The 12309-nt window shown below is 41.8% G+C and overlaps 3 protein-coding genes across 10 annotated transcripts; 1 reads left to right on the plus strand and 2 right to left on the minus strand.

Moving 5' to 3' along the window:
* Window positions 1-48: 48 nt before the first annotated feature.
* On the minus strand, window positions 49-1871 carry LOC134008752 (uncharacterized). The gene is made up of 3 exons (XM_062448261.1): window positions 1430-1871; window positions 889-1284; window positions 49-746 (listed from the first exon to the last, which is right to left on the minus strand). Exons 1-3 carry the CDS (start codon window positions 1868-1870, stop codon window positions 246-248), a joined length of 1338 nt encoding a protein of 445 aa, XP_062304245.1. The 5' UTR covers window position 1871; the 3' UTR covers window positions 49-245.
* Window positions 1872-2893: 1022 nt separating this feature from the next.
* On the minus strand, window positions 2894-7505 carry LOC134008763 (histone H2B-like). 8 transcript variants are annotated; one of them, XM_062448282.1, is made up of 4 exons: window positions 6982-7500; window positions 5043-5070; window positions 4668-4804; window positions 2894-3749 (listed from the first exon to the last, which is right to left on the minus strand). In XM_062448282.1, exons 1-3 carry the CDS (start codon window positions 7350-7352, stop codon window positions 4778-4780), a joined length of 426 nt encoding a protein of 141 aa, XP_062304266.1. In that variant the 5' UTR covers window positions 7353-7500; the 3' UTR covers window positions 2894-3749; window positions 4668-4777. The 8 variants fall into 8 exon arrangements, with proteins under 8 accessions (XP_062304266.1, XP_062304263.1, XP_062304265.1 ...); XM_062448279.1 differs by lacking the exon at window positions 5043-5070 and having other exon boundaries at window positions 7046-7505; XM_062448281.1 differs by lacking the exon at window positions 4668-4804 and having other exon boundaries at window positions 4851-5070; window positions 6982-7499.
* A 488-nt stretch (window positions 7506-7993) lies between these two features.
* Window positions 7994-8792, plus strand: LOC134008706 (histone H2A-like). Its single transcript, XM_062448210.1, has one exon. The coding sequence runs from the start codon at window positions 8012-8014 to the stop codon at window positions 8396-8398; it is 387 nt and encodes a 128-aa protein (XP_062304194.1). The 5' UTR covers window positions 7994-8011; the 3' UTR covers window positions 8399-8792.
* Window positions 8793-12309: the final 3517 nt, after the last annotated feature.

Genomic DNA, 12309 nt, shown 5'->3' on the forward strand with positions numbered 1-12309 from the left:
GAAGTATTAGAAAAAATCTAATAGTAAGTGGTGATTCATTTATTGGGATTTAACAAGAACATTGACAAAAAAGAAAACAGGATTGTCACCAATTTGATAATACATAAATTAATCCTCTAGCTTTTGGGAAAAGTTATTGGGAAGCAATATACTATACATTCATTGAACATATTTGTTCTCCTTTTTCAATGTATTGTTATTGTTACTGTATCACTGTTGGTGTTACTGTAGATGGAAGGTCTCTCTTAAATTAAATTAAAGGCCCTCTTAACCTTCTCGAAGAAGCCACAACATTTCGGGCGAGAATCCATTTCCAATCTTCCTAATTCACCCTTTTTCTCTTCCTTTTCTTTCTTCTTCAGTTCTTTTCTTTCCTCTTCTGCTAACCTTTGCATCTCTTTCCTTTCAAGATCTTTCATTTTGCGTTTCTCCTTCTCCAACTTTATTTTAATCTCCATATTTCTTTTCTCTGCCTGCTCCAGTTGCTTCTTCTGTTTCTTCTCCATCTTCTCTTGTGCCTGCTTTTCAGCTTTCTTCTGCTTTTCTATTAACTCCCTCTCTTTCTTGGCTGGTTTCCCCTTTTCAGCCTTAACCTCCTTCTCCATTTTCTTCAACATCTCCCTGTTTAATCTCTCCTCAATAGATGGATCCCGTACTTGCATCTTTGGCAGTCCACTCTCTGATCTTTCCTCCTCCTTCCCTTCATCCCTGAGAATGATCCTCCCATAGTCAAGTCTCTCAGCCGTCTATCAGGGCAAGGGAGATTGGTTATATTGATGGGAACAAAGCTTTGATGCAAGTCAAAATAACGACTATTTGATGAGTTAACCTTTCATGAGTATATTAAACGTATTATACAAATGTTTGCTTTTTTGCCTGAAGACTCACCTTTGTTTGTGCAGCAGACCGGAGGCAAAGCAAACTCTTTTGCTGCTGAACGCTGCTTCGTTCACAAGCCAGGGGAAGTGTTTCCACAAACTCTGAAGTATGGTAGGGTGAACGCTCCTCATCGAATGTATCTTCTTCCGAGGTTTCCTCATTTGATGTATTTTCAGATAACTGCAGGCCCTGGTTGGCCAAGGGGGGGATGCAGCTGTGAGTGGCCCGAGGAAGAGGTGTACAGGTGGGCTGCTGGTCCCCGTGGGAATGCCTGGCCTTAGCTTCCAGGGGTTTGGTGGTGAGGCCCATGTAAGATGTTCCATCTTTACCTAGTGGGAGGAGTGGGGTGGTTGGGGAGACTGGCTGATGGATGGGGGACATGGACGGAAGTTTGATATCCGCTGTCTGTGTGTGACACAAGGAGACTGTTAGCACTGTAGTGGAATACCTAACACAAACTATTCTGGCATTTGTAAATCCAGAAAACTTCGATCTGAACCAATGAATTAAACTTTTGTTTTGCTGGCCTTTTGCTGGCATATAGTCTTACCTCCTCAAGCAGGTCATCCATCATCTTCAACTCTTCCAAGATGGTAGGAGACTTAAGCACCTGTGTGTGAGGTGTCCTGGTCTCTTGCGGATCTCGTTTTTTCTTGGAGGTGTTCACCTCCTCCTCCCGTCTCTGCTCTAACTCCCACTGTGCTCTCTGCTTCTGCCTCCACTCTTTCCACCTCTGCTCAGCCTGCCTCTCATCTGCCTGCTTCTTCTCTGCTTCCTTTAGCTCTGCCAGCCTTTGTGCAGGAGGCTTCTGTAAGGCCTTTCTCTGTTCCACCCATCTTTTAATTATAAACCTCCGTTCTGCATCCTTCTGTGCTGCCTGCATCTGCTGGGCCCATCTGTGTTCTGCCAGTCTCTGTGGCCAGCTTTTTTCTGCCTGCTTGCGTTCTGCCTTTCTCTTATCCACCTGCTTCTTTTCTGGAAATCCGCTCATGTTCTCCCTGTTTTGTTATTTGGAAAAGAAAGTGAATGCTACACATACTTTTATCATACACAAGTATGTTACTCATGTCGACCAGCAGATAGGACACATTAGAAATGACACATTGCTTTGTGACATCATTGCTAGATTGTGACAACATTCTGACCCCACGCTCGACATTTCAATCTGACGTTTTTCAAACATGCAATTTCGTTTCAAATATTTAACATGCCGCATTTACCGTCAAGTGACATAATGACTTGGTTTACGCCATATACCCTGCCTGAACTGCCCAAAAAGGTCCCTGAAAAGGCCATTAATTTTAACGGAAAAGTTGAAACGTCGCTGCCTGAATTTGCCTATAATCTATAAATGTACGAATCACATAGGGGAACGCATACTATAACCAGAGATGGCGCTAGATTGTTGTAAAACTGAGGCGCACACCGACAGAAGGATCACTTTTGCGCTTGTTCGCTTAATGAATATAAACTTTTTTATCAACGTTTTTTCAATCGATCTCAAACGTTGTGCTTAGCCTAAACATATTTTCTCGTAATCGAGTAACACAACGTGTAGGGTAGGCTATACGGATCATATTCAATCTTAATACATTTACATGATTAGAACATATCTAATTGATTATTTTAGCGGGACAATTATTTGTTTATGATGACGGTTAGCATTTTATCCATATTTTAAATATCTAATCAATTATGACTCAATGTTTGAGCACAACTCCTATGAATCAGTGGCATGTTAACAAACAAGAGCACATGAAAAAGGTATAGGCTTACTTCTAGATTCAGAATAGCATCCTGCTTGTAGACGTGTCTGTACAAATCGTGGTACAAATCTATAATGACATGCACAGACATTCAACTGTACTCATCTACTATGATGATGTCGTCATGGACCCCATTTGTGACATCATCAAAACAGGCAGGAAGAAGGAACAGAAAACCCATAGACATATATACATAGACGTCTATGTATATATGTCTATGCAGAAAACCTGCATAGTGAAACTGTCAATTACTTAATGGCGTTTTAATGGTCCAATAGAACAACAAGCTGTTTTGCCTACATCTTTCCACAGTAAACACTAGTGAACCTGTCAACATGTATAACAGAACCATGAACTTTCTGTAAGGAGTTGTGTACAAATAATGTCAATGTTAGACATTGATGGGTCTCTTATGGCCTATATAATCATGTGTGTATTTTTAAAATTCTCATTATGTTTATTGTATGCACCTGCCCCGCCATAGTAAAGTCCTTGTTTGTGTACACTTACTTAGCAAATAAAGCTGATTCTGGTGTTTGCTGTACCCCTTGAGGACATGGTGAGCACCACCCTTAATCATTTATTTTAGAAAGCTGGATAAAAAATTAGAAAAATACATAAAAGGATATATTGCAAAAACATAAACTTTAGTAACTGTAAAGACTTATTGCAGCATTCCACACCATATCAGACAGTATACATAACTTGAACGTTATCAACAACATCAAACTTCTTTTTTTCTGTGCCTGCAAAAGCTCAATTCAAAATGAGAAAGAAAAATCGTTCCTCATTCGCCAGCATCAAAAGAGTATCGAAAGTATATCTATGAAGAGGCAGCTGAATAGCCCAACCAAGTAGCAAGCAAACCTTAAGCATATGATTGCTCACAACACAAACTTGCACACACACACTCGCCATTCTTGGGCCCTCTGTTCTCTTCTATTTCTTTATTTTACATTCTGAGTGTGTTGAGAGCCGGTACTAGAGTAGCAGGTTCTAGCAGGTTCTGGTCTGATGCTCCTTTGATCTGGAGGACCTTCTAGCGATGTACTTTCTCTTCTTTGCATGCTGCTGGTCTTTCCGTTGCTTGTTGGACACCTGACACTGAGAGAATTGAAAACTGGAGTTAGGAAAGTTGAACTACAGAGGATCAAACAAGGTGTTGGTGAAACTCTTCCTGTCATTGCTTGGTTGCACTGAACAGGAATAAAACTAAATGCAAAGTAGTCTACGTTTACTTTATCTTTGTGGGATTTTCTTCACTCTGGTGGTTTCTTTGGTCTGCATTCTATTGGTCACCCTGACAGTTAGGGCAAAATCCCGAATAGGGTTGGAATTTTCCAAGAATTTTCACAGTTGGAAACTTTCCATGGGAACTAACAGGAATAAATGGGAATGAACTGGAAATTTGTCAAATTGCGAGTCAGCCTATAACTGGGAACGGAAATGCAGGTGATAAAACCCATCTTGCAGCATAATCTTGGTTAAAACAACCAGATTTAATGCAAATTTGGTCGAATTTCTACCGTGTCCATTCCTCAATCACATGCACACAGCACATTACTTACTGAAATGTTATTGAGAGTCTCAATAATAATTTGAGACACCCCCTGCATGGACAGTGTATTCCGCAATTGCATGCACAGATACTTTCTAGAATCCTACACAGTACAGCAGGACTATTGAAGCCACACCACTGCAGGTGAGCCAAAGGACTACATCCAGCCAAACAATTTTCTTGTCAATGAAATAATGGATTCAGGTTCTACTCAGAAAATACATATAAAAAAGTTATTATATATTTTTTTACATCGGTATTAGTTTGCATGCATGTCTGCTTATAGCCAAACTAAATGTTTTCATTTATGTTTATCAAACAGTTTGTATAAATTACCCCGAATTTCAAATTAATTCCCCTTGAATGTCTTTTAATTCCCGTATTCCCGCGAAGTTTCCAACTTTTATTATTTCCTAAATTACGCTGCTTAATTAACATCCTATGGAACGTTTCTGGTAATGTACCGGAAATGTTCTGCCCCTTTGCAACCCAAATCCTGAAGCACACTGGCCTTGGCAGGACTGGGCCATTAGCTCAGCTTCCACAAGCCACTCTGGTTTAATAATGGCAACACTCAGCTGGAACAGGTTGTCCTCTTTACCTGAAAGATGCAGTACAGAGAAATAAATGAATACACACTGGATTACCTGCAAATTCTCCATTGTGAGAGGAGTGGTCTTTGACCATAAGAGCATTCAAATAAGAGGTTCCCCTATCCCCCTTCAGTAGTTCAAAATGGATCCCTCTATTCTTGAGGGAGCTCAGGATAACATTGTCCTCTTCAGAGGGGCTGGGTGAAGAGGGCTTCCCCCTGTCCCTCTGACTCTCCCCAAACTCACACTGCTGCCCTCTTGCTTCCTGGATATTCTGAAAGTAAAAGATAGAAAATGAATTGTGCTTTTCTCATTTAAAAACACAAAACATGCCGAGAACTGCATTCCTGAACCGCTAACTTGACATAACAGTACCAGTAAATTGAAGGTCCACCTAGTTTTTAAGTTGTAAAAAGAACTACATACAGAAAATAGCAAGCCACCGAACATTCGCTGAGTCATGTAGTTTTATGTCTTAAACCAAATATTAGCATCATTATAATAATGGTGCCTCAGTGGAAGTTTGGAGTCACAATTAGAGTTTATCTTGAGTCTTTCGAGATTGTAAACTTTTTATTATTGGTACATTTGATTACCATTTCTTATATAGGCACTTCCAGGCCTAACACGAAGCACTACTTTGTTACATCATGAGTTAGAGGGCCTACCTCAAAGTGCAGCAAAGCAGGGCTCTTAGAGTTGTCACCAAAGAAAGGGATGGACCTTCTGTAATAACTGGCCAGATCTAAGTACTGAGGTCTTGGTTGTGGGGCGAGGCCAGTTCTTCACCACCTCTACCTTCTTACTTTGGGCCGTAAGGAGCCCACGGCCAACAGAATAGCCCAGGTATTGTACCTTCCTTTGATCCGCAAAACATTTCCTATGATTGGCAACCAGACCCGCTTCACGATGGGCACTCAGAACGCGTCGCACCTGGTCCCGATGATCCTCCCAGTCCTTCTAGTGGACTACCACATAATCGAGATAGGCTGCCATGTTCCGCTGCTGGGGTCTAAGGACTACGTCCAAAAACTGTTGGACTGTGGCTGGGCTCTATGGAGGCTGAAGGGATGTCTAATATTGAAATAAGCCGGTGGGTGTTGAAGAGGCAGTCTTTTCCCCATCAGAGGGGGTTAAAGGGACTAGCCAGTAGCCTTTGTGGTTTTTAAATGGGCCTCACCCAACCACTTATCATAAGTGTTGCGAGTCTGAAACAATAATACAAAATAAATGTTTTTGAGTCTATAGAGAAGGGAAGAAGGAAAGGCAGTGGTATGCAATAAGAATGCTTTGTTTCTCAGAGCTCCAAAATATGTCTGGCTGTGATAAATTTGGAATTTGTACAATACAGTTTTGGGCAGCAATGACAAGAACCGAATTCTGATTCTGAAGAAGATCAAGACTAGTTGGTTTCCAAATCAAGAGATCTCTGAGCAGAGTGCTGACTTAGAGGCTGTCTGAAAATTTACTGTACACAATTTTCTTTATTATAATTGTATTGTTTCCTACTGACAATTTTTCATATAAGGTCCATCAACATACAGTACTTGTTTTTTACGTCTTTATATTTCTAGATATGTTAATGCACCAATCTACCAAAGCAAATCTCTTGTATGTGTAAACTTGCCTGGCAATAAACCGGATTCTGATTCTAAAATCAAGAAGTTTAGGGTTTAGCTCTCATGGGCTTGCCCTGAATGTTTATGTACTGGCAAAAGGAAAAGGGGTGCTTCCCTCCATGAATGCCAATTCAAAAGTAGGTGTGAAGCAAAAACTAAAGATCATAATCACACTACAAAGCTACCAGTCAGTTTGGATCATCTGGATCTGGCCAAATTGTCCACATCCAGAAGAAAAATAAACATGGGGCTATCTTAAATGAATCACTGGTATGAAATGATTTGGAAATTTGACTGAAAGAGAAAGACCCCTTGTCAGTAAAATGGTCCAACTCCCACATTACTACGCAATCCTTAGCGCAATGATGAAGAATACGTTCAAAACTGGTAAACAAATCGTATTGGGACCAACTGCACATTGTAGGCCTATGTGTATCCTATACTCAAAAACAAAATCAATACGGTGACAACGGCAAGCACCATGGAACATCCATCTTATAGAGGAGTGAGTGGCTCTTAAAAGAGCCTTTGGGTTGTTATGGAACTGTCAAATTGCATCCGTTTACTTGGAGCTGGTGTACTTGGTCACCGCCTTGGTGCCCTCGGAGACGGCGTGTTTGGCAAGCTCACCCGGGAGCAACAGGCGCACGGCGGTCTGGATCTCCCTGGAGGTGATGGTTGAACGCTTGTTGTAATGAGCCAGACGGCAAGATTCGCCGGCGATGCGCTCAAAAATGTCGTTGACGAAAGAATTCATGATTCCCATCGCCTTGGAAGAAATGCCGGTATCAGGGTGGACCTGCTTCAACACTTTGTAAACGTAGATAGCATAACTCTCTTTCCTAGACTTTCGACGCTTCTTACCGCCTTTTGTGGCGGTTTTGGAAACGGCTTTCTTGGAACCCTTCTTGGGCGCGGACTTCGCTGGCTCTGGCATGGCTTACTATGAACGCTTCTTAATGATTTAAGGGTGTGGAGGCTCAGTTCTCACTTTATATAGAGGGAGGATGTAAATTTATAAGGCACGCCTCCCGCTCTTCACAACGTTGAGGCGATAACTCTTTCTGGACTATCCATGTAAGTTAAACGCGCATGCGCTTCACCTCCCGCCTCCTCAATTTACCTTCCCCCGGTCGGTCTTTTATCATCCTACTGAACCTCTATAATGTGCTTTAGCCGCTTAGGGCTGCTAGCTAAGCTCAAAAGTTGGGCCCTCTTATATTAGCATAGGCGCCAAGGGTGACGGGTGTTGTCTTGGGTCTTGACTAAACCGTCTGGTGTGTGCGGTCTTACGATTACATGGTCGTGATTGTGGTCTCCCACGTTTTAAAAATCGGTTAAGATTTGAAAATTCTCAAGTCTGCACCAAGCATAAGAGCGCGAAACAGTCGCAGAGGAAAGGGAAGTCGGTGACAAGCTGGCTCATGAATGTGCGCGCGCATCGACACCGGGAAAGGCGAAAGGAAGGCATAACCTTTCTCCGATTGGATAGGACCGCACCGACTTAATGGCCAATGAGATTCAGTTCTGGGGGAGTATATATCTGTGGTGCGACTTCCAATTTCAATCTAGCTTGAAACCTACTGAGAGAACATCATGAGCGGAAGAGGCAAAACCGGGGGCAAAGCCAGGGCGAAGGCAAAGACCAGGTCATCTCGCGCCGGGCTCCAGTTTCCCGTGGGTCGAGTGCATAGACTTCTTCGCAAGGGCAACTACGCGCAACGTGTTGGAGCTGGCGCACCGGTGTACTTAGCCGCTGTTCTTGAGTATTTGACTGCTGAAATCCTTGAGTTGGCCGGCAATGCTGCCCGCGACAACAAGAAGACTCGTATTATCCCTCGTCACCTGCAACTGGCCGTCCGCAACGACGAAGAGTTGAACAAGCTTCTCGGAGGCGTCACTATCGCCCAGGGTGGAGTTTTGCCTAACATCCAGGCAGTTCTTTTGCCCAAGAAAACCGAGAAAGCCGTCAAAACAAAATAATTGAGGCTTGAACTCTTGCCGTCAAATCCCAAAGGCTCTTTTAAGAGCCACCCACTTGACTTAAAAGCGCATTATGTCCTATTGTGTAGAACCCTAAAGTAGTTCGACGGCGGACATGAGTGAAACGTCATGACGCTTGGTCTACTCAAGGCCGAGTCCAAAATGGTTTACCCCAGTCAGTGAATCCCATAAACGTCATGGTGGAATGACTCACCCCATTTTCACGAATCTCTTGGGACGAAAGGGAATTGTAGTGTACATGTGTTATTTATTTAAAGTGACTTTTATAGTGCCTATTTGTTGTCCCATATTAATATTGAATGTTGTATCATTAGTCTTTTGAACCGCACAATAAACTAATGACAAAGGCATTCATTGATAGAACGGCATTAAACATGGATCCCTCTTTAAACTGTTGATGGTTCTGAAAAGAACCTTTGGGTTGTGCAACTGGAGGACATGAGACAGACAGTAACCGCCAAAGCAGTGCAGAGTGCGTCCCTGGCGCTTCAGAGCATAGACGACGTCCATTGCAGTCAGTCTTCCTCTTGGCTATGGCGAGCGGAAAGGGACATGTAGAACCTGCCTAAGGAGACTGTCCTGTGACGTCTACTGATTGTCAGGACACAGGCCAAGTAGGCATATGTATTTTGGACATACGGTGAACCTCAAAGTCCATTGACACCTCTTTCCTATCTAAATCTCACTTGAAACTGCAGCTGTAAAACGATTGGTTTTGAAAACGCTGTATTTGTGACGTCACACGCCCCAACATTTACATACAGACCAGCCCTCTGGTGTTCTGGGCCAGGATCTCAGACACTAACTAGTTTAGCTGCGCGCTGCTCTGTGTACTTACTTCCACACGAACAACAAAGGAGAACATTTTAAAAGTATTGAAAATGGACCATCGTAAATGCAGTGTTCCAGGCTATTGGGAATGCTAACACTTTTCATAATCTTCCCAAGGATCCAGACACTCGACGGGCATGGCTGATGTATTTCTATGAGAAGATTCCTGTGAAGTTCGACACTCATTTATTCATTTGCTCGAACCATTTCACCAAAGACAGTTTTGAATGAAAACCTTGGACAATTTAAAGAAGGATTTGCTAAGCCGCTGTTGCTGAAAATAGGTGCTGTTCCAACCATATGCTCATCACAAATGCAATCTGTAAGTAGTCTATGATTTTGTAACAGTTAGCCTATTAACGTTAGCATTGGTAATAGGCTAGATACATTTCCTGTATTTAGCATTCTACCTATGCTAGATACAGGAAATGTATCTAGCCTATTACCAATGCTAACTTTAATAGGCTAAATAGGCTATAAATAAGTTTCTAAACACATCAACATAGCTCTACCTTACTTAGCAAATGACTCTAGCTAGACTAGCTGTAGTCGGCATTAGAAGGGAAGCTTCCGAAAAAATAGCCAGAAAACGAATAGCAGTCTAGCCTATTGCTAACGGCTGTCTAGATTATCTATTTGAAATAACTGGAGAAAGGCAGGTGCTAGATACAGGATACGTTAGCATTGCTAATAACTGTTACCGACAAAATCATACTACAGCTTGCGGTTGTGATGAACGTAAGGTCGGAACGCACCTCTTTTCAGCAACAGCTTCATAGCAAATCCTGCTTTAGCTACATTGTCCCAGGTTTTCAAAACCGTCCTTGGTGAAATGGTTCGCGCAAATGTGTCAAGGGTCGAACTGCACAGGGATCTTGTACGCTACTGTACGGTATAGACAAACATTAGCCATGCCCGTCTAGTCAATGATAGCTAGACTCTAGCTCATCTGCTTTTTAGTAACGCTGATTTGCAAGGAATGCAAGAACAGCTAGATAATATGGAGGACTAAAAGTGCCACAATGAATTAAATAAATACACCATTAAATAATTACTTAAATGTGTCATGAATTAATTAAAATAGACATTAAATACATAAATGTGTTCTTAAATGTGTCATGAATTAATTAAAATACCAATTAATTTAATGTAAAATACAGATATAATTATTTCACTATTTAAGTATTTCATGCTACATTTCATGCTACATTTCATGTAGGGAGTCAGATGGCTGAGCGGTGAGGGAATCGGGCTAGTTCGATTCCCGGTCATGCCAATTGACGTTGTGTCCTTGGGCAAGGCACTTCACCCTACTTGCCTCGGGGGAATGTCCCTGTACTTACTGTAAGTCGCTCTGGATAAGAGCGTCTGCTAAATGACTAAATGTAAATGTACATTTCACAACGAGTTGTGTTGCAGTGCTTCATTAATTGTGTTATCTGTCAAACTCGCCCAGAGCCATAGAAAAAGAGAGCTGCGACACGCTTTGATCTCGCCGACACGTGATCACGTGGTTCATGTAGCTCGCTGTAGTTCCAAAAAAACCCACTGCTGTCAACCGGTTTGAATGGTTTTCAATGAAGCTGGCCAAAGGAAGTCGCTTTCTCAGGCAAATGATGAATGAAACAGGCTCGGTTAACCCTCGTGCTGCCTTCGGGTCACATGACCCAAAGGTTCATAACGAACCATCATTGTGTTTACCCAATTTTACCCAATACAAAAACAAATAAAAATACTTTTCTTTTAACCTTCGCAATGTGGGGGGTCTGAGACAGCCCGACGGTTAAAAGAAAATGCTTCACTTTGTTTTTGTATGCGGTAAAGTTGTCGCAATACGACGGTGGGTCACAATGACTGATGGGTCAGAACGACCCGAGGAGAACACAAGGGTTAAAGAAATCCGATATTCTGGCTATCTTCAGCAGACTCGTATCTACAAAAGGCAGTCCTCCCTGACGTGTTTGGTGTAGAATGGAGTGAAATACAACATTGTGAACACTCACTGCCAGTGAAACACAGGAAAAAAGATAGAGCTTTTTTGTCACGTGGTTCCGGTAGCTCCCTGTAGTTAACCCTCGTGCTGCCTTCGGGTCACATGACCCAAAGGTTCATAATGAACCATCGTTGTGTTTACCCAATTTTACCCAATACAAAAACAAATTAAAATAATTTTCTTTTAACCTTTGCAATGTGGGGGGTCTGAGACAGCCTAGCTGTTAAAAGAAAATGCTTCACTTTGTCTTTGTATGCAGTAAATCTGTCGCAATACGACGGTGGGTCACAATGACTGATGGGTCAGAATGACCCGAAGATAACACAAGGGTTAAACAAAACCCCCACTGCTGTCAACCTGTTTGAATGGTTTTCGGCGGGACAGACAGCAGCACCATCTCGATTCACGGACATTTTCGGTATATTAACACATAATGTCAATTGGTTACTGGTGTGTTGTATCATGTATGTCTGATACTTTATTAACATGTATGTATTACATGAACTTATACATAACGCAATATTGTGAAGCAGAGCTAGAAATGGCTATGCTAGCTACCATACTGTACAAACGGTACTGTACATACCAAACAGTAGCCTAATGAGGACTATATTGTTCCACTTAACGTTTAACCTTAGACGGTTGAAGTAAATTGGTCTTCTTAAACGTTTTTTTATTCATCAGCCCACTTACAATTTAGCCTACCACTTATATGTGTAGTACTTGATGCAAGTTGAATCTAACCATTATCACCAGCAACTGCTCAATTTAAGACAAGAAAAGTTAAGTGGTAAATAGAACAGAATAAACAAGGCAACCAACTGCATTCAATAAAACATTTTATTGTACAATATGTCCTGTGTTCTTCCACTCCTTTTGTTTGTAGTGATCCGGTGATCTTCTGGCTATGATACATGTACAGCTAGCTAGAGTAAAAGTGTTGCTTACGTAAGTAGTAAGTAAGTAAGACTTTATTTATATAGCACTTTTCATACAAGAATTGCAGCTCAAAGTGCTTTACATAAAATCAACAAAACAATAATACAAGTGTTGATCTAAACTAGCC

The sequence above is a fragment of the Osmerus eperlanus genome, chromosome 22 (assembly GCF_963692335.1).
Source record: "Osmerus eperlanus chromosome 22, fOsmEpe2.1, whole genome shotgun sequence".
NCBI classification, from domain to species: Eukaryota; Metazoa; Chordata; class Actinopteri; order Osmeriformes; family Osmeridae; genus Osmerus; species Osmerus eperlanus.

Bases quoted from the DNA above. Each gene is read 5' to 3' on its own strand.
- LOC134008752 (XM_062448261.1), bottom strand. From the start codon at position 1,870: ATGAGCGGATTTCCAGAAAAGAAGCAGGTGGATAAGAGAAAGGCAGAA. The intron at 1,285-1,429 runs GTAAGACTATAT...TGTCACACACAG, and splicing joins TGGATGACCTGCTTGAGGAG to ACAGCGGATATCAAACTTCC. The intron at 747-888 runs GTGAGTCTTCAG...TTGCCCTGATAG, and splicing joins GGTCTGCTGCACAAACAAAG to ACGGCTGAGAGACTTGACTA.
- LOC134008763 (XM_062448279.1), bottom strand. From the start codon at position 7,352: ATGCCAGAGCCAGCGAAGTCCGCGCCCAAGAAGGGTTCCAAGAAAGCC. The intron at 4,805-7,045 runs GTGAGCTTGCCA...TGCATCTTTCAG, and splicing joins CGTGCGCCTGTTGCTCCCGG to GTAAAGAGGACAACCTGTTC. The intron at 3,750-4,667 runs GTACATTACCAG...CAATTCTCTCAG, and splicing joins AAAGGGGCAGAACATTTCCG to TGTCAGGTGTCCAACAAGCA.
- LOC134008706 (XM_062448210.1), top strand. From the start codon at position 8,012: ATGAGCGGAAGAGGCAAAACCGGGGGCAAAGCCAGGGCGAAGGCAAAG.